The 26,982-nt window shown below is 44.9% G+C and overlaps 1 protein-coding gene across 5 annotated transcripts in view; it reads left to right on the top strand.

Moving 5' to 3' along the window:
- Cacna2d3 (calcium channel, voltage-dependent, alpha2/delta subunit 3) overlaps positions 1-26,982 on the top strand; it is an 817,833-nt gene that overhangs the window by 615,735 nt on the left and 175,116 nt on the right. For all 5 annotated transcript variants that reach the window (XR_001781093.2, NM_009785.1, XM_011244938.3 and 2 more), the window contains 3 exons: positions 2,016-2,087; positions 3,295-3,375; positions 9,183-9,257. Coding sequence is in view for 4 of the 5 variants with exons in the window: in NM_009785.1 (NP_033915.1) it covers positions 2,016-2,087; positions 3,295-3,375; positions 9,183-9,257 (228 nt within the window). In the remaining variant the exon portion in view is untranslated. The remainder of the gene's footprint in view (positions 1-2,015; positions 2,088-3,294; positions 3,376-9,182; positions 9,258-26,982) is intronic.

Genomic DNA, 26,982 nt, shown 5'->3' with positions numbered 1-26,982 from the left:
AGACCTTCAACTGACTGGATGAGGCCCACCCAGACTGTGGGGGGCCTTCTGCCTTATTCAGAGTCTGCCTATGTAAATCTGAGTTATAGCAGTAAAGGGGTCTTCCCGACCACCATCCAGAATAGTGGCTGGTCAAACGAGTGGACAGATGCCACAGTTAGCCCCTAAGATGCCACAGGTTTCCTGGTCCTTAAAGGCCATGACATTCCTGTCTCACTTTCATGGGGGACCCAGGCTCACTTCAAAGTAGATGCAAGTCTCGCAAGTACCCTCTAATTCTGTTGGGAAAATGTCCTAACATTCAACAGCTTTTCTTTTGTCCTCAAGATTGTCAATAGGGGTAAGATGGGGAAAATCTCCCTGTAACAACGTTCCCTGACTTTTAATCTTCACATGTACTAAATTTTTAAAATAAGGGCTTCTATTTGGAAAGTCTAGCGTGGTCCCTGAAGTTTTGCATTTATAGCAAGAACTGAAGTACGGTTGTCTCAGGGATCACATTGTAAGTAATGAGGTCTATAGGAACCCCAATAATATGCATGATACGTATGATCCTGAGTGAACAGGGAAGCAGGGCTTTGATGGTGCAGACCTGTAATCTCGGCACTGAGCCAAGAAAAGAATCATGAGTCTAAGTACAGCTTGGGCTATGGAAGATCCTTTCTCAAAAAAATAAATCCAGCATTAGAAAAGATGAGCTAAGCTGAGTTCAATGACTTTTGCACAAGAGACTAGGCAATCTGTATAGCTGTCAATCACTTAGATTCTAGCATCGTCTCCTTAGGCAGCCTCTTCCTGCGAAAGAAGTTCTATGGGAATGCACCTAGTTATTCCATAGAACTAATGCCATGAAAAAGTTATATATATATATATATATATATATAAAATCACCGTAGACTGAAGTTGGTGGATTCCTTAGCTCAGAACAATCCATAGTGGGTGTTCAAGAGAGATACAAAACAGAAAGAATTTCTCTCCCATTGGCCTTTCCCAGCATACTTTGGTATGTGTCAGCAGTGGCAAACCATTCCTTGCTCTCTTTTATTGTTTAATTCTGCCATGTACTTGCTGTGTGACCTCAGGGGCAGAGAAAGGACTCCGGCGTCCTTTGAGAGACTCTATGTCAGAGTACCATGCTGGGCACTGCTACATCTAATCTTTATGGTAATGTTAATTAGCATATTTCAATGAGTCCAGGAAGGCCTAGCTAGTGCAGCTAAGAAACTTGAAGCTGAGAATCACGGATAGTTTTGTCTTGAGCCAAAGCCTACTACTGTGTTCAGAGACTCTGTTTCCCCATTTGTACTGAGGTAGAACAGCTGTTCCTGCCTGTGTCCCTCCTGCCAGTGTATGAGAAGCAGATGTGCCCAGAGGTCTCACAGTGTCTGTATGGGGCTAAAAGCATTACAAGTTTGCATCCTATTTCAGAAGTACTTCCTTTGGAAGCAACGATTAGCTTCTTAGTGGTGATTTTCAGGGTCATGTGCTAAAGCTGTCTTTTCATTCATTTGCTTTCCTCTGGGGACCAGTATTGAGGAATCTGAAGAGGTGGAGGGGCTTGACTGGCTTGCCTTAGGGAGAATGAGAGCTTCCGGTTCTGTTTCCCCTAAGGATATTTCCTGAGGCCCCCTCCCCCCCATGCTGGAGGTTTCTGATCCTGCATTATCAGAAGCCTTATTAGCACACGTACTGAACATAAATGCCCGGGAAATAAAACGGTAAAATGGACGTGTCGTAATAAAACAAATCATTGAAATCCAAATGAGGTTCATCTGAGGGAAAAAATAAATAGCTGCAGGCACAGATGTGTCAGCTGGAGAGTGACTGGCGGCAGCTGGGGCTGGGGACTGTTGGCCCCATCAGGTAGAAAGCCTCCATGCTCACTCCCCGCCAAAGGATCCCGAGGGCTCTTTCTCAGCAGCCTTTGGCTAGAAAAGATGCACTGGTCACCAGGAGGCCTCTGGCTTGAGGCATTCTCAGGGTGTCCAATAACGGCCTTTTCTGTCTCCATCCAGCTTGCTGATGATCAGGGCCTCGTCTTGATGACCACGGTGGCCATGCCTGTGTTTAGTAAGCAGAACGAAACTGTGAGTATGGCAATGTGCCTTCTGCCTGGGGTTGGGGGTGGGTGGATATTTCTCAAATATCTTAGCATCTAAGCTCTAGGAAAAAAAATGGCTTCTTTGTTCCTCCTCGGGCTACTGTATGTGAGTTTATCCTTACAATTTTACCTTGCTGTGAGGAGTAAATGAGAAGATGGGCAGAGTTGTTATCATCTCTAGCTCCTCTCTAAGACACTCATATCTAGAAGAGGAAAATTCCCAGACAATTCTTGATTATGGTGGCTGTACTTCTCCTCAGTTATCTTTAATTTCTTGGAGCAGAGGTACTGCAAAGTGGCATGGTGTACCAACTAGCTGTGCATCTTTAGAGTCTGAAATCAAGATGTTTGCAGAGCCATGGTCCCTCTAAAAGAGCAAAGGAAGAATGCTCCCTTGTCATTGTTGGCTTCTGGAGCTCAGTACCCTTGGTCCATGGCAGCATCATTCCACATTAAATGGTTTGTATATGTCCTTCTCTCTATGTCCTTATCTCCTCTTTCTAAGGAGACCAATCACTGTATGTAGGTACCTCTATGAATCTAAGATGATTCTTTTGGAGGTCTTTAGCTACAATATCTGAAAAAAAAAAACATTTTCCAACTGCCATTGGATTCTGAAGTTGAGTGAGTGTGAATTTTCCAGAACACTATTCAACCTAACAACAAAACCATAAAGCAACAGACAGCAGTCATTTGTATGTTCTTCCTAATGGTCTTTCTGTCATTGGAAGTTTTAACAAAGCACAGTGGCCTCTTGCCCTAGGAATTGGGACCCTTGCTTTATAATGCTGCTAAAAATTAAATATAGAAAACAGAAAACAAGCGAACAAATAACAAAAAAAAAGGGTGCTTCTCTCTGGCCACTAGGCATCTTCTTTGTGGATACTAGATGGTGGTATATGTCAGGCAAATAAAACAGATGCCGCTGTAATCTGGTTCATAACCTGAGTCCTGAGGCCTGACATGTCTGGACTCCTACACACTATCTTTCCGTCCTCAGGTAGAAGGAGAGCATTAGAATATCTCTGCACCAGTGTGCTGCTGTTAGGTCAGAGACGTTCCCCTTCTTGGCTAGCTATAATTCAGATGGAGAGTGGAATGAAAAAGAGGCCCGTGGCAATCTGAGTTAGTGGTCTCCGGGAAGGCATCAGACAGTAACCTATTGTATTCTGCTTAATGTCTGTTTTCTACAGAGGTCAAAGGGCATTCTTCTGGGTGTGGTTGGCACAGATGTCCCAGTTAAAGAGCTTCTGAAGACCATCCCCAAATACAAGGTAATGCACCAGGTCACTGTGGCCCAGTGCCAATGGGACAAGGAACCTTGATTTCATAGTCTAGCTCTAGACTCCACCCGCATTTTGGTTTCTCCATGCTGTCATCATAGACTATTGCCTGCCTGTGTACCATCTGTACTGTTTCTTGATGGGCTTATCTTAATTAATATGGATTGTTTCCTTACTGCCTCCTCTAACCCCAGTATAAAGGCTTCCTGTGGGAACCATGCATTTTGATGAGGTCCTTGTATTTTCCTTTCATTGTTGACATTATTGGCAAGCCTTTCAAGAGATGGTCTAGATGATCATTGAATTCCCATGAAGAAAACTCTCATTTTCTGGTGGAGAGAAGAACAAATCAATAAATGGTTGAGGGGCCAGTACACTCAAGGTTCAGTGCAATCACACAGAAGTGGCCAAAGGGTCCCTGAGTGGGGAAAGGGCAGAGTGCACTGAAAGTCTTGGTGGCCCACTGGTCATAGGGCTCCACCCAGTGCTCAGGCCTCCATTGTTTCTTTCTTCCTCAGTCACCAGTTAGACTCGCTGGCCCACCCAGCTTTGGGCTGACTGTTGGCAAATGTTTGCTCTGCTTTTATGAAGAGTGAGGCCAGGCCAGGGATCTGTTGCTGTTCCCTGCCAGGCTGCTTGCCTGGCTTCCTTGTCTGGTTTGCCAAGGCTAGCTCATGCATCAGCCTCGCCGACCTTCTGGTAAAACAAGAAAATAGGAAGAGTTCTACTGTTGTCAGGAGAGGATAGCCACCTTCCTTACCAAGACTCTCAGAACTTGGATTATGTTTCCAGAGCCAGAGTGGGGCTTTTAGTTGATACAGACCCACATAATCAAGAAGTAAAAATGATAGACCCTCAGAAAATAAAAGCCATGCATGGGAAGAGGAAGGCATCATGGTTTCCGGAGCGAGAGAAGACTTTTGTTGAAATCCCCAGACCTTGGCACCCGTAACCGGGAGCCTTCTGTTTACGGAAGGCATCCACTTGTAGTGTTTCAAATCAATTTTAAGTTCTGGTTTCAGTGAGGATATGTAGAAATCCAAGCATTAGGTCGCTACTCAAAATGTACCAAATGAGTCAAGGAAGACTGAATTAAAAATGGAATGTCAACAATTAGCTTCAGAGTCACTTTCTCAAAATCTCTTCTATGGGGAAATGGGCTAAGATGTGTTAATAATAGGCAGGCACCATTTTACCCCAATTTTATAGCAAAACAAAACAAAAAAACAGAACAACCAACAAAACAAAAAACCAACAAAACAAAAAACTGGGGCACAGAAAGTTTAAACATTCTCCATGTTTTGTAGCTTGCAAGCAAGAAAGCCACGGTTTTAGCCTCTAGCACCCCAATATCTCTAGGAATGATGAAAGCAATTATTGTGATTGTTAAAATGAAGTTAAAATAAAACCATAGTAATAATGAAAAAAAAAACCCAGTATGTTTATTGTTCTTACCATGTGGCTAGTGTCATCCAAAGCCCTCTACATACATGGCTGCCTTTTCAACATCACTCACAGAGGAAGAAATCAGCAGAACACTGTGATGTGATGAGGGACCAGGGAGGAGCGGTGCAGGGGAGGAACCAGCATCTCTGGGAATGAGTTCTGTGTTTTCCCTGAGCCTGGTGGGGGATCCTAGAGACAGAGGGGTGGTACACACGGACCTAAGGCATCTGTCCCTCCTCATAAAGAATTCTGGGAAAGGTGTGCATGCTCGCCAGGTAGAGCTACAGACAGGAGGGAAGCAAGAACTCCAGGGAGCAGGATCCAGGATGGACTGGCCCTCCTGGTTAGCACTTTATAAGGATGTGTCAGCTCTTAGCTCTTGGGATTTTCCCAAGGATTGTTCTTTCTCCCCAAGCTTCATATATTTCCCCGCAAGCCATCAGACTTCCTATAATTTTTATTAAGAATTCCAGACACCCCAGCAATAATTTCCAGACACCATGGCCTCTGTTACCATAACGAGCCGTTTTATAATTGGGTTCACTTCATTAGCCTGAAGGCTCTCAGCTTGGAAGGGACATGCTTCTCTCCCAGGGACAGGGGGCTGCACAGCTCCCGGTCTCCAGGGGAGCAGGAGAGCGGGCTGTGGATCCAGAGCCTGCTTGGCAGCTCCTTGTGCTGTGCTGGAAGGTTCTGTGTCTAATCTGTTCCCCGTTACTCCACGGGACTGGACATGCAAACGGACAGGGAGAAGACTGGCTGTGTTTCAAGTGAAATGAGAGTTAGGGGTTTCGTCAGCATATTGATTGGTGGCCAAAACCAAACATTGTCTATTGTCATTTTATGAAGTTCTGATTCTCAGAGAGATCCATCTACCTTCTCTCTTCCTGGAGCTGTATCGAATGAGCTCCGAGAGTCACCAACCAGCAAGCACAACAGTCTAGAGCAGTTTCCTCAGAACGACCTCCTGGGAAGGAGTTTAACCCCATAGCTCCTGAGTGTCAGGGAAAGTTAGGCACAGGTTTGAGAAGGGCTGGCTGTGTATGCTGAAGTAGATTAGCTTCTTGTTGGCTCATTTTTAGTATTTACTTTGGTTCCATTTTTAAGGATCATCTAGATAGTGTTTGAATAAAGTGATAAGTGCCCAAAACATGTGTGGATTTAACTGAGTGCCTGCCATGATCTAGTGTGGCACTAAAAGCTGCAGAAGTCCAAGATTAGTGTGGTAGCTCTTTCTTACCAACAGGTCCCTCTCCCAGGAGAGGTACAGCCTCGGATGCTTTCTAGAGCAAGCCAGAGGAAGGAAGAAGACCTAAGTAGGGGTGAGAAGCAAGAAGGTATAGGTAGAATATTTATGCTTCCCATAAAGGTAGAAATTAAAATATTCTCATGGTTTATAAAAATGGAGTGGACATGAGGAATACAAGAACAGTCAGGAAATGGAGGAGGCTGGAAGGATAGTAGGTAAGAATTCAAGTGAAAGGGATACTTGAGGTTGATACCCAAGGAAAGGCCTGTGTAGGAAAGGGCACTGCAGGGGATTGCTGCTGCTAGGTAGACTGAGGTGGTGGCAGTAGGTAATTGAGGTAGTGTGAATGCTGAAGTGGGGCCAGCCCCAGACAGATTGCTGCATGGGTCCCGTCTCACACACCAAAAGGGTTTTCTATAAATCTCACATAGAAAGCATGGGCAGAGCTGCCTTTGACTTTGATCTGTCTTTGGGGCCTAGAGATTGTCTAGAACAGGTTTTGGAAACTGACGCAACATCACGATGATGACATGAGGAAAAGGTTTGCATCTGAGGGATGTCATAGAGAAAACGTAACAGAATGTTATGGTTAGTTGGTTGGGAGGATTGTGGCTAAAGGGAACAGGCTAAGGAGATGATTTGGTGTCTAGCTGGGGGTCTGAGAAATGCTAGTGCCACTCTCCCAGAGGAGACAAGAATGGAATGAGCTTAGAGAGGCACCGTTCTGTCAGAAGGGAGACCAAGAACTAATGGTTGCTGGATGCATTGACTACCTCTGAATGGGAGAGCCCAGGGAAGCCGAGCCCTTCGAATAACAGCAGGAATGGCTGCTGAAGCTCACAGAGGTAAAGGAGAGGTCAGTCAGAATAGGAACTACTGGGGAAAGCAGAAGAAATATGGTGGGGTCTGGCAACCTAGGAAGTAGGGAGGAAGACATATCTGTCAGTTCATAAAACCGGGAGACCCAAACTGAGAATCCCACAGCCTCCAGCTGTCAGGAGGCCACCAGCAAGTACGGAGGACAGTTGTGGCATCTTCGAATGGGGGTGAGAGGGTAGAGTGTGAGTCTGGTGGGTTGAGGCATGAGCAGGCAGTAGGCAGCAGAGACAGCAGGTGGTCAGTTAGAGGATGCTGGTGTGGGGAACGGCCAGGTGCCTCGCATGCCAAGGGAGGAAGTAGAAAGGAGGGCTCAGCTTGTAAAACCCTTGCCAATTTCTATTTCATTTTTTTTCTTTCTCTTTTCTTCTTCTCATGTTGCTTCTTCCCCTTTGTTCCCTCCCTGCTCCACATTTCATCCACCTCTCTGGTTATTTTTCAGCATAAACTCTGACTTTTGCCCTCATGGTTCTTATATTCTGGTGAAGGGAGGCAAACATTTAATAATTGATGCCCTGGCTATCAACAATACCCTCATAGGTGATGGTTATCACGTATAAAGTGCTATGCCAGGCAGGAGCAGAGCATCCAGACCTACCTTCTCTTGAGACCCACAGGCAGAGCGAGAGGCACAGTCAGCTATGTTGGAAGAGACTGACTACATTAGCTGACTATAAAATACCATTTGTTTGGTCTGACGCTGAGTTTGAATTTCTAGTCAAACCCCACTCTTGCCTTTAATGGAAGAAGTCAGGCTCCTAGAGTCCTTCCTGACCCTTCCAGCCTGTATTAAACCAAGACTTAATAACGATAATTAATGCAGTGTTGACTGTCTGACATTCTTCCAGGAGACAAGATGAAAGAGACGATATACATCTCAAAGGATAGGAAATCTCGGGTTTATCTTTCCAGGCATAATGAAATATACTTTTTATCATTAGAGTCAAGTAGAATGTTATTAAGACTTTCTGTGCAAGGTAAGTCCAGGAGAAACGTCTGTTGCCCTTGACGACCGCAGGCATACTTGCTTTATGTAATGCAACGGAAACTTTTAATTGCTGGTGTTAAATTCTCTGAAGTTCATTTCATATCACCTTGACTTTAAGCTAACAAGCAGACAGGGTCACTCTTGGTTTGTAAACTCTGTTGTCTGGATCATTTAATAGTATCATATTCAAGACTGTGAGTGGCAGGGAATTTAAAGGGAAAATATGTAAGGGCTCAGAACTGTGAAATGATCCCTCAGACAAAAAGAGAAAATTTTTTCTCCCCTCTTCCTTTTCACTGCTCTGGCAAAAGTGGGTTACAATTTCTTTCTTTAGAAAGAGATCAGTAAGGGTTTTATGCCAGAGGCCATTTTAATACATGAATGATTTGTAGGTAAATTTATTGTAGCCAATGGGTGCAGTCAAGTATGTAATAGAAATATTGTCAAAAAGCTGGGATTATTATTTAAATAAGTGCAGTGTTAAATTTGATTACATACTTTTTAAAGCTAATAAAACATTTCATTGCTCTCCAACTCTTTCCCATAGTCTCATGTAGTCAGAAAGGATAAATTAAGAGAGAGGTTCTGCATAGAAATTTACCCAGGCTTTGTGAGGATGAAAGTGTGCTTGGAAAATCTTAGGAGCCACAATAAGAATGATAGGACATAAAGAGACTGGCCAGACCTGCACGGGGCTGCAGGAGACACTTTTACACTGTAAGGATTATGGAGGGGACAGAGCAGGAGAGTAGAGCCGAAAATGGTACCTGTGAGTGTGGGACAATAGGAAGCCAGGGAGCTAGGCAGTGTGGGTAGCTCTTCTCTCCCTTAGCTAGATAAGAGAACAAACAACCCAGCCACGAGAGTTCTGTTTGCTTCAACATGCTCCCCTTTCCAGAAATATCCGTGACTTCATTGGTTTTTTTCTAAAATTGTAATTGTTTTGTTTTAAATAAATAAAAATAAAGCCGTAGGGTTCCAGTGTGGGGATGTGACATTTCAAATTGTGCTGTTTGCCGAGCTTATCTATGACAGGCTCCGAATTTCCACCAAATGTCAAGGATCAGTGCCTCGAATTCATTTTAATGAAATATTGTGCTGATAAGGGTTATGAATGCCAAGTTTAAGCTGTAAATTACTCGAGTCGGGCTGCTTTGTGCTTTGTGAATACGCCTGGGAGTCAGTTAATGAAGGTTTTTTTTTTTTTTTTTTTTTTTTTTTTTTACTTTCCCCTTTCAGTTAGGAATTCATGGTTACGCCTTCGCCATCACGAATAATGGATATATCCTGACGCACCCGGAGCTCAGGCCACTGGTAAGAGAAGCATCATCCCTGCATGTCCTCAGCCCTGCCATGATTGTACTTTGCAGCAGGTTTCATTTGACACCCGCTTGGTTCATAGCATCGAAGAGGCTGTTTGCATAGCTTCAAACTAGTATTTTGACTCACAGGTGCATCAGTGACTTTTAAAATACTAAGTTTCTATCCTGTTCTTGTGTGTAAAGCCATATGTATCTAGAGGCATTTATTTTTATTAATAGATATCTATCAGAATTTGATTTTTTCTTTAATTCCATTTAGTTTGAAATCCATTATAATGGCTACTCATCATAAGCCCCTTACTGGAAATAGAACAAGTCAGAAAGAACATCTTTGAAAATTCTCTTCATTAAGAATTATCTTCCAATTACATTGCTGAAATGCAGTGTTCATAGAAGCTACTCAACACCTTTCTATATAAATGGAGACACCTAAGAGTTTTCTCTATTTTCTACACCTGAGTGCATGAAAAGACTGCCTTTTTTTTCTTTGTCCAAATGTGGTCTGAGGCCAATCTCGGGTAGTCTTTGGTCTGTCTCATGAAGCTAGAGCCTTATGAAGAAGGTGCCTAGAGCACTGGTCTGGAAAACAGTGAGAACTGTCTCCCAGAGGACAGAAGGTGCCTCTCGTCAGAAGAGGCCATGACTGAGCATCACAAGTTCAAGGCCAGTCTAGGCAACTTAGTAGAAAGATAATGTGTGCAAAGGGCTGACTGTGTGACTGTGTGGAGTACTTGCCTTGAGTATCCCAGATCCACCATGAGGCAAAGGAAGGAGAAAAGTAAGGAGATGAGGAGAGACTCTCACCCACTGGCAGTGTCTCCCGTGGAGGGGTTGAGAGAGAGGGTGACATTGTCTGTCATCCTGGACTAGTTAGAATGTGCTACAAGAAAGACAGCTTCCTAGATTGACATGCCTTCAGCTTATTTTAAAGAAGATATGGATATTAGGAGGAACAGGGCCTTCTAAGTTGAGAATGTGTAGGTCATTTTCTGGCCACACACACACGCACACATAAATGCACAGTACTGCCCATAGCAGAAGTCTCTGTCCCTTTCATTATGAATAGTACATAGCAGCAGAGAACTCTGCAAATGCTTGTCAGCCGAGCGCTGTGGGGACCCATTCTCTTCTCGCTTGCATCATTGTTTAGAAACTGTCCATGTGAGATTCCCATCATCAGCATCCAACTTTGCTCTAATCGCCCTGGTATTAATGGAGTCATGACCACATCACATGAATCCCATATGCTCACTTTCAGATGGAACTGATGGTAATGTTTGATGGCGGCCTTTACACACACACACACACACACACACACACACACACACACACGACTCTGATCCTCTCTCTCTCTCTGTCTCTCTCTCTCTCTCTGTGTGTGTGTGTGTATGTGTGTGTCTATGTGTGTCTGTGTGTGTCTGTGTCTGTAAAGGACTGAACTAACTGGTCAACTTATTTCAATTATAACTCTAAGCTTCTGGAATGTCTGATTGAAAAAGCCACAGATATTTCAAAAATATTTCAGTCTAAAGATGTATTTGAGTCTAAAGAGCTTAGCGCATTACTCACCCCAAGCTGTCAAGTGGGGTTGTTGAGTGGCAGAGCACATACAAGTGAGTTGGGTGTGCCTAAGCATGGGTTCCTGACACAAACGTGTTCCAAACTAGAGCAGACCAGAGGCAGGGGAATGATCAAACCTGACTCTTCTGCCAGGGAATGAATTCACTTCCCATTTACCAGCTTTTGAAGGAGGAAGGAATTGGGACCAGATCACACAGTCATCGTGGTGGCTTCCTTGTGAATAGCTGTCCCCTATAAGACAATCCCATGCCCCCCTAATCATTTGTATCTCCCAGTTACATAGCAAATAGCCTGTTGTTGGGTTTCTGTCTACTGGGAAGGCATCTGGAAGGCTGGAAGAGTGGGTCATTCCGAACAGCACTGACTCTGGGCACGTGAATGCTCATACATACAAGTTATTGCGATTCCTATTGATGTTCAGTTGCTGGGATGAGTAGATTTCTCAGAAGTGATGGCCAGGGTCAGATTTCCATATGTGAAATAGTCTAAGAGAATGCTCTACAGCTCACTTGTCAAAACACAAACCAGATGCATCTTTTGCAACTGACTCACGACAAGGCATGGCCAGACCAATGGACCATCTGTCCTATTCATCTGTCGCTGCCTCTGAGGCCATTAGATGTTTAGGAGAGGATTTTAGGGCATGCTTCCATTGGAGATGACATGAATCAGCCTATCGACATATGAGCACAGAGTATAGAGTGACTCTGAATGAGGTTTTTGGTTTTGTTTTGTTTTTTTCTTGTTCTCCTTCTAAGTGAAGGCGCCACTAAGTGGAAGGAGATCTATCTCACACAGGAAGTCCTTCCTCATCCCAGCTTTCTGAGTCACATGGCCTTTCTGTGAGCCGCCTTCCCCTGATAACACTGCTTTCATCAGAGCATACACATACCTGCTTTGTTGTCATGGTAAAGGGGAGAATGTTAAGTTAGAGCTCCTGCAGTACTGCAGGTTCCAGGATGTCACGGGGTGATGGGGGTTATCTCAGCATCCCATCCGTCCTGGCTCTGTAGATCTGCAGCAACCTGGGTTGGCCTCTTTAAAGACTGAAAAGAATAGTGTCAGATGGTTCCTGCACGTGCAGAACACATTTTGATTTTTCAGAAGGTTATCCTGGTAAGTAAGCATTATCAATGACCCATGTGCATACTGGGTACACACATAGCTTTTGTTTATTTGTTGGTTTTTCAGGGTATTCTCTTGTTGTTGAACAATTATTTTTGGCTCACTGTAATTCAGAGTATAGACAACAACTATGCTATGTATCTCCAAGTGAGCCTTCTGTGTGTGTGTGTGTGTGTGTGTTGGGATTCTTTGGTTTGTTCCTCAGTTCACATTGAGAATGAGACTAGAAGCCACACAGTGAAGTACCTGTAACTATCCTGGTTTCAGGTATCCTGGTTGCTTTCTTCATTCTCTGTTTTCTATCCCCTCCCTGCTGACCCACCGAGCATGTAGTCAGTCATGTGGGAAGATGAATGAAAGGGCCCTTCAACCCCACGATTTTCAGTCGGTGTCCCTTTTGGAGGCTGTGAGAAGATCCTGTGCATGTGCTAGCACTCTGGTGGCTGTCATGCGGTAATCTGCCCTGGGTGGGCTCTGCAGTGCAGCAAGCAGCAGAGAGCTGTTAGCAGCTTCCTTGACCGGCTCGGGGGAGGAGTCAACACCCAAGTCCCACTCTTGTCCTCTCAAGCCCAGACTTATAATGAAGTCGTTATAGATGGATCTTCCCCTCTGTTCTGGCCAAGGCTGCCAGATTAGCATGGTGAATGTGAGCATGGGTTGTGGCCAGCCTGGGGAGGGTGGGAAGAGCTTTCTTCACACAACCCATGTTTCCTTCTGTCTGCCACTGAGGTTGTTCCTGCCCTTGCAGCCAGACGAAAGAAGTGGCTTCCTCTAAAGTACAGCACCAATATTTTTCTAATTTGTCCAATAAAAATCTTTCCCCCAAACTTCATGTTTGGCTTGGTTTTATCCAGTATTTTCTTTCATCTTGTATGATTTGGGTGTGAATCATGAAACGTCTCCAAAACCAGGAGTCTTAGCCAGGCTTTCTCAGAAGTTACGGTTCCTCATGATAACCAGGTTTGCCCCTGTCCTGCTCCACTGTCCCCCACCCCGCCCCACCCGACCCCCTTGCCACCAATTTGTCACTTCCTTATGGCTTCACTGATGTCAAAATGAAAGGTCCTTGACAGGTTCCAGATAAGACTTGTCCTGTACTGCATAGAGGGCTGAAGTAACTAACTGCCTTCCAGTAGACTAGAAGGCCTTCGGTGACAGAGCCAGCTCCTCCTGTTCCTGGTGTGGGAGGTGGAAACCCAACACAACAATTGGGATTAAACTCAGATCCTGGGAAGTGTCTTCTGTAGAGTGCAGGCCTACGCATGTCTCTGCCTTCACCATTCTTAAAGGCAGGATAAAAAGATTTCTCTGTGCTTCCTAGATTTCATTTTTGTAGTCTTTTGGTTTTTCTTCTCTCTAAGGATATTTCTTAGAGTGTTGAGCCCTGAATATACATCTTTTTCTTTTAATGGATGAAGGGAGAACCAGCCTGCCGTGGGCTGTCTTTAACATGACCTTTAGCTTGGTTAGGGTCTTGGTGATCTGTCTGCCTCTGAATTATAGAACATTTAAGTTTCCCCCTCCACACTCCTCAAGGAAGCCTGGAATGTGGACCTGGTCAAATCCTCAAGGGAACGCAAAACATGCCCCTTGATGCAGCTGTGGCAAGGACAGGATTCCACAGGGAACCTTGGGCCCACAAAATCTGGGACTCATTTCCACAAAGCTCATGCTGAAATCAGCCCAAAGCATCTGTCCTGTGTCTGGAGGCCCAGGAGGTGGGGGAAGATGCTGGAGGGGTTATATTATATATCCTGTCTCTTACCTCTCCCCCTCTGCATCTCTTTCATTTGTTTTAAAAGTATGTTCTCATAGACACTAGACTGGCTTTGAATATCTGATCTTTCCTCTTCCACCTTCCCTGTACTGGGACTCTGAGTACATGTTAGCATACCTGGTTAATGTGGTACTGGGATGAAACCCAGAGCCTTCCCAATGGTAGGCAAGCTCTTTGTCAACCGAACCACACTTCTAGCCTCAGGTTCTATTTCGGATATATTGATCAGTCACATGGATCATTGTTGAAGAGATGGGATACAGACTTCTGAGGTTAGGCAATTTATCATCTTTTCCTTGTCATTGGAGGTCTGCTACATGCTAGGCCTGTGCAAGGTCACTGAGCTGTGCTCTGCTTCAGGGACGGGAAGATTTGATGAAAAGGGATTAGATAAAGAACTAAGGACACTGGGTCCATCTCCTTAGTATGTCTTCTGGCTATGTGCTGGCTCCTCCCTATGGGAAGGGTACCTTTCTAGGTCCTTTTCACAGGTCATAACTTTCATGTGACAGATAGAATGATGAGCCTAGGTGATGAGCACCTTAAAAGAGCCCAGGGTTTCTGGAAGGTTGGGAGGGAGGAGGATGGGCAAGGTGTATTTCTAGATGTTATCCTGGGCAACTTGGCATGTGGATAGATAACCTGGAGTGCTCTGGGGATTGGGAAAGCACCACCACGGAAAGCCAAGGCACTTAGGGATGCTATGCTGTGACTTTCTCCATCTCATGCTGGTAGAAAGTGCCTGAACCAGGAGCCTTGGGACAGATGCCCTCAGATGGGTTGTGTTCACTGTGTTATCTTAGCTCTTCGGGAAGTGGACCAGCAGAGTGGCTGGAGAGTGGGTGTGGCTGACTTTCAGGGCAGTCATGATGCAGCTATAGTCTGAATCTGTCCAGCAAGAACTCACTGAGAGCCACACGATCAGCCGCCTGTGTTTAGAGTTTTCCAGTAGCCACATTTAAAAAGCAATGAAGGACACCAGTGAAATTAAGTTTATGGATAATATTTTAGCTTGTCTTCAAATCATTGCTGCTTTAACATATAATTGATATAAAAATAACTAATACAACATTGCACATTCTTTCTCTAGTAGTCTATGAAATCGGGTAGAGATTTGACACTTAGAACATGTCTCACTTAGGACCAATATGTCGACCTCTCAAGAGCCGCAGCTCCTGTGACAGCTGCAGAGATTCTACTGGCCAAAGATATGAATGGGCATGTTGGAAGTTTCTAGAGAACACATGTGAAAAAATGAATAATAATAACAGTGGTCAGACATGCCTACCACCCCCTCTCGGGTTGAGCTTGTCTGACCTCTGAGGAGGAAGTGGGATGGCTAGAATTCACAAGAAGCCAGAGCAGATGGACTCTCCTTTGGCCAGGAAGCATGGACTGTGTCAGCCATGTGGGTTTACTTCTAAACTATGTGGACCTCCTAAACCAAATTGTGTCGCAGTTACCAGTGTGTAGAAGGCATTCTCTACACTGGGAGAAGCTGAGGTTTTTCGTTATCCAATCAGGCTATTTGGAGGCAAACGTTATTTATGCTCCTCTGGAAAATTCAGGCCAACTCTCAAAATTCTGCAGATAACATCACCATCTCCCATAATTCTATAGCCCTCCACCCTCCCACAGTGCAAATACAGCTGCTCCAGCCACTGGTGCTCTGCAACCTGGATCCTCACATGCTATCCCTATGTCATCCTTGATCAGCCTGTCCTATGGCATCATGTGGTTCCTTGTCTTATAGATGCACATACAGTTATTCTTCTGAGCTCTGTTTGTTCTTGTACATTGGCTATAGACGGGCCCCTGTCGGAGGTTATTACTTACATGAAGCAAGAGGCAGACATGCTAATAAATGTGTCATTTGGTCCTGTCCTGTAGAAATGAGTGGATACTCTCATGGTATGAGTGAATGTTTGCTATACTAATTCAAGGATATTTCTAATAGCTGGTGAATCAGAAGTTAGTTAGGTGGAGGCAATGTTAGAGTTCGTCCCTTGGTCTAGCAACTTTCTCAAAGTCTTCTAAGGGGTCATGAGGACAGGTGCCATTTAAGATTTAAGTGGTGTGGTGTTTAAGCAGGACCTTTATAGAGTTTGGCTTCTTCTCAGCTTTTGCCCCTTCCTAAAACAAACAAACAAACAACAACAACAACAACAACAGCAAACCCCACCTCTTTCCTGTCCAGCTGTTTTGCCCAAAATCTGATCTCATGTGTGTGTGTGTGTGTGTGTGTGTGTGTGTGTGTGTGTGTGTGTGGTTAGTCCTTCCTCCAGCTCTCAGCCCAGTGGCCACCTTGGAAAAGCCCTGCACTTCGTCCAAGCTCCCTAGCCTGCACTTGTCTCCATTTGTTTGGGTCACTTACTGCTAGGATGTGTCTATGAGTTTAGCTTCTCTGTTGCCCTTTGCTGGACCTTGCTACCACACAGAGTCAAAGAGAATGCAGATGATGGGAGTCTGGGTCCTATGATCCTACAGCAAATGAGAAATGTGGGTGCCACATGTGCTTTCTTTAAACATCCACTCCTCGTTAAGTTGGTGCATGTGTGGGTTGTCAAGCCTTGCCCTGGTTGGTCATCCCTCTGCCCCCTGACCTTCAGTTTGCTGGCATCCCACAGATGCTGCTGCCATCAAACGTGGCACTGGTGAAAGAGTCTTGGGCAGTTAGAAGGCTGTTTCTGCTTAGGAAATGCTCATCACACCATAAAAGCCCTCTCCAACAGCAACAGAATGAATGGCCAAGAAGACCTATGGAAGTACAGAAACAGGCTGCCCTGAAATTCGAGAGGGCTCCCCAGATGAAGACTGCTGTCTGGGGAACTTGGGAATGGCTTCTCTCTAGTCTTAGGAGGATACAGTCTGCTGCCAAGGTCTATTGGGGAGTATGTGGTAGTGCAGAGCGTTATAAACCTTGAATCAAGTGCTACAGTCTCTTTTCAACCCTCCTTGGCCTCCGCTCTCCTGGGGCTGATGAACTGAAGGAGACTGCCCAGTAGGTGGCGCGCGGGAATCACTCTGTGCTGATCCCCAAGCAAATGGTGTCTGGCTGACCAGGGTACAGCCTCTCAGAGCAGGAGTGAGGAATGACCATACTTAGGTCTGGTTAAATCTGTCTAGTTTAAGAAAAAAAAATTAATGGATGCCTAGAAATTATATTTGCTCAAAGTATTATGTTCCCTGAGGGGAAAAAAAAATAAGATTGTAAACCCACCACAGAGTACTGCCTAATTTTGAATTACATTATTTGGCTATGAGGACACAAGAGTCTTGCATCTGTATGGGTTTGCTTCTTGCTGAAATGCCTAGGTACTTTGGGGATTGCCTAGCCTGGGTACTTGTGTGAGAATTCTCCAGCTTAGCTTCTGACCTAAGGAATAAAGGACTGGGAGAACCCGCATTTTACCAGGTTGAATGATGTTTCAATTTCAACTTCTAACACTCAGGCCCACAGCTTCTTGGTCCTGGGACTAGGTGGGCACTTGGATACTGAGATAGTAGATGAACTACGGGAGTCAATTCCATGTTTTGAATATGCAGTGTGCTTTAATATTACCCTTGGATGCTAGAAATGGCAAGCAAACGGAACCAGCAACAACCATGCAACCACTACCCAAGATGTCAGAAGCCTTCTAATCACAAGTGCCCTGCCCAAACTGACTTATGAAGCTCTAGTAGCATCCTGCCTGTTAGCATGTATCAGAGAGGCCACCTGAATGTGAGGATCTACTATATAAGGTTACATTTTAAAGAAAAATTAATTAAATATTTACAGAGGAAAGAAGTCTGATCCTTGGACTAAGAAACGTGTCTGCCAGAAGGTATATTTAGGGTAGTCTTCACAGAAGTCAGACATGACAATGGACCTGATTTGTCATCATCTCATTCCTCCAGTTGTGAAGCTGTGCGTGCTTCCCTTCCCTTTGTCCCGTGCTTTCCTTTTGTCCCCAATGCTGATCTGATGGATCACAGAGATTGTTCCTCGTTCTAGTGTAGATGCAGTTGGGGCCAGACTGGCTGTGCCCAAGCTAAAACCACAGACCCTGTCTTTCTCTGTGGCCTTCTTGTTCCAGTCCCCTGTAGATGCAACCCACCCCTCTTTCATGCACGGTGAGAGCCAAGGTCTCCTGACATCTCAGCTTCAGGGAACCACATGGCTGCTGTAGGTTCTGTCATCCTACCCAACAGATTTACAAGGGATGCTTTGTGGTGTCCCATCCTCTGCCAGCTTACTTACTCTGTCCTTACTCCCTGCTGGGGTGACAAGACATATAGAAGTAGGACCGGACAGGATATTTCTCTTAAAGTATTACACTTAAAGGAAAGAAAGCAAAAGAAAATAGAAGAGGGAAGAAGAAAGGAAAGAAGGAAGAGAGGAAGGGAGGGAGGGAGGAGGAAGAAAAGAAAGACCATTTACCCCCTTTTCTTCCCTTCATTTGCTGTTTATGTCTTTATGTTTCATCATGGAAGCAGTAGAAAATATATTTCCTCATTTTCTTCCAACGAGTTCCCCCTTTAGGTAAACATTTAAGAATTGGCATCTGTTGCTTGCAGATACCAAAGCAGCCTGACCTATTGTTCTTGAAATCACACTGTCAACTCTGGCTTTGATACCTGCTCTCAGGAAGTTCACAGCCCCACCTACTCTAACCCAACTGCAGTGTTGCCCATCTTTCTAGGCTTCTCATTGAGAGCATGGGTTATGGGTTCCTGCTGCACGATAGATGTTTGAACACATCTACCAGTCAGTGCAAGTAACAAGAAGACACCAATCAAATTCCATTCCATTCACCCTCACATACAAAGGCCTGCTGATGTGGCAAAGGAGGTGGAATGAAATTAAATATGAAGGGAAGATATGGGCTCAAAGGAGACTGAGCACAGGGAAGCTGTATACTACAGACTCCAGGGGTGGCAGTACTGACAGGCATCTATGCAAGCACTTGGTGTCTACCTGTGGATCACATAGCTGGGGAAACCTCCTGCAGAGATCCTGTCTGCATCCTAGAAACTCACCACAGCCTTGATGCTGCTGCCTGGCTGAGGTTAGGAATTGCACAGGGCTCATGGGATGCCGGGAAGAGGGACTTGGCTACTAGATGCTTCCTTCTCTGCTTCACCTTCCCAAGCCTTCTGTCCTTCCCTTGTAAGATGTATGTTTATTGAAAACCTATCAAGCTGTTCACTCCTTTAGAAGCCAGGAAACCAGAATCCCCCTGATATTTTGTGCTTGACCTCTTATGGTCAAGATTTATTTTGTCACTAAGCTCATAAATAAGAAGATAAATAAAATGCATAGCAGATTTAGAATATTCTCTGCAAAAACAAAAAAAAAGCAAACAATAACAACAACAACAACAAACTCACTGAGTGTGTGAGAGAAGAACGGGAAAGGAGGAGAAGCTGCCTACCTCTGTCTTCAGAGATAGTGTTCTTAGTTTCTCTATATACTGTAAGCTGACATCTGGAAGGGGAAGGAGAAATCTCCATCCAGACTGTGGAGCTTGGGCCATGCCAAGCTTGAGCCATGCATATGCAAAGACCCTGAGGACTGGAGATACCCGAAGTACCTGGGGTCTAACCATGGACTTAGGACAGACTTCCAGAGCTGGTTCATGGACATGTCTCTCCTTGCACTGTTAGCTCCTGATGATGCAGTCACTACAGACACCTACCTTTCTCCCTGTCAATCTGTGCATGTGTCCGTCGGAGCTGCCTGCACCCGAATGAGGATACACTCTACACCTGGAGCCTCCTGGTCCTAGGCACACAGAAGGCCAGTGTGCTGAGGGACAAGTAACATCCCACCAGGCTTCTGAGCACAGCCAGACACTAGACACCATCTCCCAGGGAACCCAGCTCTCAGGTGTGGGCTCCATGCTGGGTCCCCATAATTCCCCCAGGGAAAGGAAGATCCATTTCCAGTGGCGCCATGCCCGTCAAAGTACCTGCTATATCTCTGCAGCTCTGGAAGGAAAACCATTGCACTGAGCCTGTCTTGAGGTCTGCTTAAGTGCACTGATAAATCTTTAAAAGCAATCCGATCTAGTCTAGAGTGCCGTGCCACCCTGGGCACATCCACCCCCGCACTTGCACTTCCGTGGACACACAACTGGGCCACACTTCTTTCTTTCCAGCCCAGGCTCCCAGCACCTGTGCCTTCCATCCTCCTTCTCCTGCTCATTTGATCTGAGATCCAAGTTTACACTTAAGTCTATCAGGCAGCATTAAAAATCACTAGTAGGCACCAGAAGAAAATCTGGTTTAGAGATGGCAATTTCTACTGCTTTATGTTTGGGTGAAATAATTCGATGCCCCCAGCCCCCGATACTCATCTTTACACTCAGCACACTTTGACCTCTGTTTTACTAGATTAATTTCATATCTAGAATGCCCCATCTTGGATGATAAATTAGCAATAAAAAGCTCATCAAAATGTAATTACAGGCAATGTGTTGAATAATGATCTCTTAAAAATTCCTATAGATTTGTCTGCACCTCCTTTCCCTAGTGAGGGAAATGAGCCTCAGCTGCTGGCTACTAGCCTGGGCCAGGAATGTAAACCCCAGCCACACTTCCAGGCTAAGACTTGCGTGCTGGTTTCTATCAGAGCCGATGTCATCTCCTTGATCAATCACGCTGCTGCATGGGCTGCACATCTTTATGCAATTTAAAGGGCCATCTCCACAGGCTAGGAAGACAGTGAAGTATCAACGTGAGGCAGAATGGGACTCTCACCTCCTCTCTCTCTCTCTCTCTCTCTCTCTCTCTCTCTCTCTCTCTCTCTCCTTATTCACTGGCTGTAACGAGGAAGACAGTAAAGTATCAATGTGAGGCAGAATGGGACTCTCATCTCCTCTCTCACCTTCTCTCTCTCTCTCTCTCTCTCTCTCTCTCTCTCTCTCTCTGTCTCTGTCTCTCTTTATTCACTGGTTGTAACTAGGAAGACAATAGCAAGCAGACCAGTGTAGAGACACTACAGTAGACGCTAAAGCTTTCAGAACTTCAGATTCCAAGATCTTGATTCTCCTGAAAAAGGGAGCAGGAGCTATCTGCCTCTGAGGGGAGAGTAAGATGGCCAAATGAAACTAGGCTTCTCCTAGGGGTCCTGTCTGCTCTCTCCAGAAAACTGAGTGACCTAGATCACTCAGCCCTATCCTCCTAGCATGAAAGGGCCCTGGAAAACCTACATATGAATTCGAGGGCAGAATATTCAAATGCTTTCACTGTTGAGAGTGCGCATGCACACTTATTTGAATAACTGAAGAATTCAATCATGTGAATGCCAACAATTATCCCTCTGCGTTTACGTTTTAGGAAGACCTTGCATCTGAATCCCCATGAGAGCATTAAATTGCTATCTAATTAGCAGTCCCAAATTATATATATTTAAAAGATAATGAAGGGTTTGAAGACTGTTGGAATAACTGGTTATACATTTAAATGAATCACCAAAAATTTGTTAGTAATATGTGGAGTTTTCTTTTATTTCTCGATTCCCTCTTTGAAGTTCAGTAGACCCAACCTCGCAGGGTTAAGTCTGGTAGCAGAAAGATAAAGGCAGATGTTTTTAATTATTGCAACACAAACTCCCAAATAATTGTAAGCAGCTGTCATTTTTACATAATCCTGAATGATAAGACCCAAAGAATGCAAATAAAAGTGTTGAGACATCAGGCTTTGGGGACACAGTAATTTAATCCCTTCACACCACTGAAATGATGGCTCTGTTTGGTGGAGGAGCCTGCTCTTAATTTTTTTCTTAGCTATTACTGACCACGTGGAGAGCAAATATATTTCCAAAATACAGCCCAGGTACCACTTCTACTCTCGTTTGGAATGTTCACTGGATGAAAGCAAAATGCCCAGACATTTAGATTACCCAAGCTAGGAAATTGTCTGATCTGGTCAGAACTCACATTGAGTTCTTCTCAGCTTCACCTGTCCCTTCAACTGTCCTTGACCAGTCACCTCCTCTCTCCATTAATTGGCAGAGTAGGACAGTGCCTGGTAGCAGGCCTTTGGATTATAGCTGAGGGTTTTACTAAATTAAACTGTATATGAGTAGCAGCCATGCAGAGGCAGCAAGGTGATCTGGCCTAACAGCTCCACAGGTAGAGTGCTGGGTTAAGATCTTAGAGTTGTTTCTTTTACACCTCTCTTTCTGAAAGGCTGGGAGACTGATAATAGCAAGCTCAGGTGACATTTAGCAGAAGCACAATGGCATTCAGATTGTTAGCTAGCCCTTTAGAACTGTGACAAAAATCCCTGAGGAAACCCCCTGAAGGGACGATGATTTCAGCTCATGGTTTCAGAGGATTGGGTCACTGGTCAGCTGACTCTGCAGTTTGTTGTATATGAGGCTGGCCATGGTGGTGTAGGATATGGGGGGACAAACCTGCTTGCCTCATAGTGGCCAGGAAACAGAAGGAAAATGAGGAAAGGGTTGGGGACAAGATGTGATCATCAAGGACCTGCCTCTAGTGACCTTCTTCCTTTAGTGACATTTGATGTTTTTACATCTCCAGAACCTCCCAAAATATCACAACAAGCTAGGGACCTTTGAAACAAGCCTGTGGGAACATTTCATATCCAAATTGTAGCATAGTCCTAAAGACAACAAAACTAAAGTCTACATGGTCAAGGTATATAGTTCATACCAGGTTAGGCTAGAGCTATGTTCCACAAGAGACAAAGCTAAGCCATCAACTAGAAGAAACTATATTCACAGACACACACACAGATGAACACATAGACACACACACACAGGCACACAGAGACACATATTCACACACAGATACACACACATGCATGCACACATACATGCCCAAGCACAAACACAAACATACAGATATACATACACAGAGAAGCACACACATAGGCACACACACATACACACACGTACACACATTCTGAAATGTACCAAAAATCCTAATACCACTCTGCTAAAGTATTCTTGGGCCATTTTCTCTTGAATTGGGACCTGGCTTGACACATAGTTGGAAGCAGAGACCACTGTCCAAATGAATGGAGCTTCAGCCTCCAGGAACAGGAAATAGAAACAGATAAAAAGGAGTCAAATTAGGCCAATGGGTCCATTTGAACTATTTGTAAGTGTTAACTGAGGCATTTTTAAGTGGTATTACCACTTCCCAGATATGAGGGTTTTCGGAGTACCATGTGTCCTGAAAACCAGTGAAGTGGCATGATTCTCAATGAACCTCCAGGTTTCCAGATGTACTCCAAGAAGAGTTAGGGGAGGCACAGAGAGGTTTTTTTTTTTTTTTTTTAACATTATGTGAATCATAGTTCTATAGCAGGTTCAGTATTAATATGGTTTAGGTTTCCCTTACAGTGTGTCCATGCTCACTCTTGTGTATTCCAAAATATCATTTTGTGTGCACTGCATACGTGTGTGTGTGTAAGTATGTGTGTGTATGTGTATGTGTGTTTGTGTATGTGTGTGTGTGTGTGTAAGTGTGTGTGTGTGTGTGTGTGTGTGTGTGTGTGTAAGGGCAGGACTTCTTAAAAGACTTCATCATCATAAACTCAGCCATCTCCTTCATGCCATTGTCCCCTTCCTGTGACACATCTCAGTTAGACCCTGGGCAACAACCTCAGTTTAGAACAAGAATCTTCCTTAGCACATTCTCTTCATAGAGCAGAGCCATATCTGACACCTCTGAAGTGTCAGCTCTGCCACTGTCAACTGTGTGACCTGAGGTGTGTTTACTTAACCCTCTGGCCTCGGGTCTCTCCACAGAAAATGAGAACAGAAACGAAGCTTCCTACAAGGCTTATAAGGATAGAGGAGTAAACTCTCTGGAGGCCCCATAGCAAGGCAGCCATGGAGTCACTGTGATGCAGGTGCATGGGGCATACATCCTTGACATGTTCACTCCTGTGTTTCCTGGAGAGCCTACTCCTGGCCAGGCAACTCTTAGCACCACACATAAGAAAAGGCTCCCTTCTCCAAGATGCTTCAGAGCCAATGTAGGAAACAAGTAAGCTAGAGTCCTGTATCATACCATGGGGCCACCAAGCAAGGCTGAGATAATGAGGGGAGACTTTATTTTTTTCCCATTTTTTATTAGGTATTTAGCTCATTTACATTTCCAATGCTATACCAAAAGTCCCCCATACCCACCCACCCCCACTCCCCTACCCGCCCACTCCCCCTTTTTGGCCCTGGCGTTCCCCTGTTCTGGGGCATATAAACTTTGCGTGTCCAATGGGCCTCTCTTTCCAGTGATGGCCGACTAGGCCATCTTTTGATACATATGCAGCTAGAGTCAAGAGCTCCGGGGTACTGGTTAGTTCATAATGTTGTTCTACCTATAGGGTTGCAGATGAGGGGAGACTTTAAATGGACCCCAAATAGACACAGTTCAGACAGGAGTACATCTCAGTGGAGTCCATGGGGTCAGTGGTCTACCACTTGACTCTGAGTTAGAGTCAAGGGTTTGAGGAGCAGATGGAATGAGGTGCCAGACCAGAAGGTAAAAGTATGATGACCTTTTAAGCAGCCAGTTCTGTCTAGCTGGGGGACTACAAAGAGAGGAAGGAAGTGGTAAAGATGGCAATACTAGCAGAAGCCAAGTGACAGGAGTTTTGAGATATGCCTGAGTATTAGTCGTCATCCTATAGGGCATGATGACTCTGTGCCAAAGCACTGATAAGCTCTGATTTTGGTTGTAGAATCCCTCAGTCTGAACCTAGGGAGTGGGTTAGAGATGAAGAATTCAGGCAGAGACTGGTTTGGTGCAGTTATCTATCCTCTTCCAGGGGAGCACTTCCTTGGTGGTTGACAATAAGCCGATGACTTGCCTAATGTGACTCAACTTCAAAGCACTCAGAAGTGAGAAGAATTCATAGCTGTGGTAGCTTGCTTCACTGACCTGCTGGCCCATCCAAGCTCTGCCCACATTTCCATGGTCACTGGCAGTGAAAGACTATGAGAACTCAGGCAACCTTGCAGGGGACCTTGGCTTTTCCATGAGTCATAAATCACATCAGAAATCTCTTGGGTTTACTCAGACCACCATGTATCTATCCAAAAACATTTTTTAAAAGATACATCACTCTAATTGGCACTGACACACACACACACACACACACACACACACACACACACACACACACACACAGAGTAACTCACTAAACAAAAGCTAAATATTTTGCTGGGTCATCAGTGAGACTGGCAGGGGTACTGATGGATGGGATGGAAACCTCCGTAGGTTGGAGGTCAGAGCATGGCTAGCAGAGAGAGCATACATCAGACAAAGTGCTACATGTTCATTTAGGCTTCAGCTCCCTGGAAGGTTTGAAACAAGGGCTGCCCAGGTGCCAAGAAAGGAGAGTGACTAGTTAGAAGGGAAAGGTGGTCACAGGTATGAATCCTTCACAGATATTGTTAGCAATTTTACCAGGAAAAGAAAACCACACCAAAGCTCCCATTCTGTCATCCCAAACATCTCCCTAGATAACAATCTCACATTGCACAGACACAGGCATATTTGATGAAGCTGGGGCGTATTGACATGAACTGCTACTACGTAGCATCAACTAGTTGCTTGGTTGGGAAGGGAGGAGCTCTTTGTCCCTTCTTTACAGCATTCACCTATACTTCATTTGTAGATCTGTCTCGTTCGTGTACTTATCAAACACCTCTGGGCACTGAGAGGGGGCTAGGCTCTGACTTACAGTCCTGGGTGAAAGTAGCCACATCCGGAGCTCTCTCCCCATCATATGGTTAGCTGCTGCCCCCTATGAAAGGCCAGGTTATCTGCAGAGCCTATGCTATTAGCTTGAGATCTTATTTGTGTGGGTAAGGAAATGTTTCTTCTTTGCCCTGGCAACTCTAGAATCAGTTTGCCGTGCCTAATTAGACCTCTTTAAAATGGTGTGACAGCTGAATATACCCTAGGGTCTTCTGATACCCTTAATGTAGTAATCATGGGTAAGTGCTAAATTTAAAAAAAAAAAGTTCCTTTTTTTTATTTTTCTGCAGCCAGATATCACAGGTTAGCTTCCAAATCACAAGGGTTCTCTTCACCCTAGACAGTACCTCCTAATGGCAGGGGGGTGCCTGAAAACCTTCATGAATTGGGATTTGGAAGAAGCCAGACCCACCCCCAGGAGCTCAGTACAACTCTCAGAGATTCTTGAGTTCATTTAGGAGGACCTCTCACATCTAACTTTACACAGGATTTGTCTCAAAGTAATATCCTGACTTAGAGAAATTGTTCCCTAGTTAGCTGTCCCCTTAACTTGAATGCCACCCTGTCCTGCCTTTTCTTCTAGCAGCTGTCTGTCTTCATTGACATCTCACCTCCTTCACCAGGCCTGGCACCGCCCCTCTCTTCCCAGCACCCAATCCCTGGTCTTCCTTTGGGCTGGCACCAAATGTCCTTCCTGTTAAGCAACTGAGCACATTTTAATGTCTCTGACTAGCTTGCTATAACCAGACAGACTGGCTTCTTGAGAATTAAGTCTAATCCAGCCATGGTACAGTAAGCCACGTTTGACCTGCAAAACCACGGTGGGGCCAGGCCACCTCCTCCCCACACACAGCGTGTGACTCATGACTTCTAGGAGGACAGTGATTGAGATAAAGGTCATTTTGGATTTCAAAGCAGTTTCTTTAATTGTTGTTGGGGTTTTTTTGGGGGGGTGATTTTTGTTTTGTTTTTAAACACCTAAGCCATTTTAGTTTTATAGCCATCAAAAGAATTTTGTAATCAAACTACTGGAAAGTGTGTAGAACTTTTCATCTTCGAGACAGTTAAAAACATTAATTAACGAGAACAGGGCACCTCTGAGGAAGAGGAAATGGCTCTGTCTGGACATGCCCCACTGCCCCTCTCTCAACTCCCTGCTGCTGTGAGACACACCCCTGTGGTCCTGGATCTGGGCTTCTCATCTTCCCAAGGCTTAGAGGATTTCATCTCCAATACAGAGCCATGGGAATTTATGCCAGGGCATGATGCGTGTGTCATGGCATGTGTGTGTATTGTTGGGCGAGGGGAGTCCAGGCTACTGTAGAGTAACACACCACAGGGGCAGCATTATTTGGGTGGAAATTCCAGTTCAAGTGCTATCTTCCAGTCCTGTAGACACTTGTCTGAGGCCCTGACAGGAATCATGGTGAATTAAATAGTCACTGTAAACTGGGCCCAACCAAGTACAACCCTGATTCCTTGAAGTCCCTCACTGTATAGTCTTATTA

The sequence above is a fragment of the Mus musculus genome, chromosome 14 (assembly GCF_000001635.26).
Source record: "Mus musculus strain C57BL/6J chromosome 14, GRCm38.p6 C57BL/6J".
NCBI classification, from domain to species: domain Eukaryota; kingdom Metazoa; phylum Chordata; class Mammalia; order Rodentia; family Muridae; genus Mus; species Mus musculus.
This window is presented reverse-complemented; position numbering and strand designations above follow the sequence as displayed.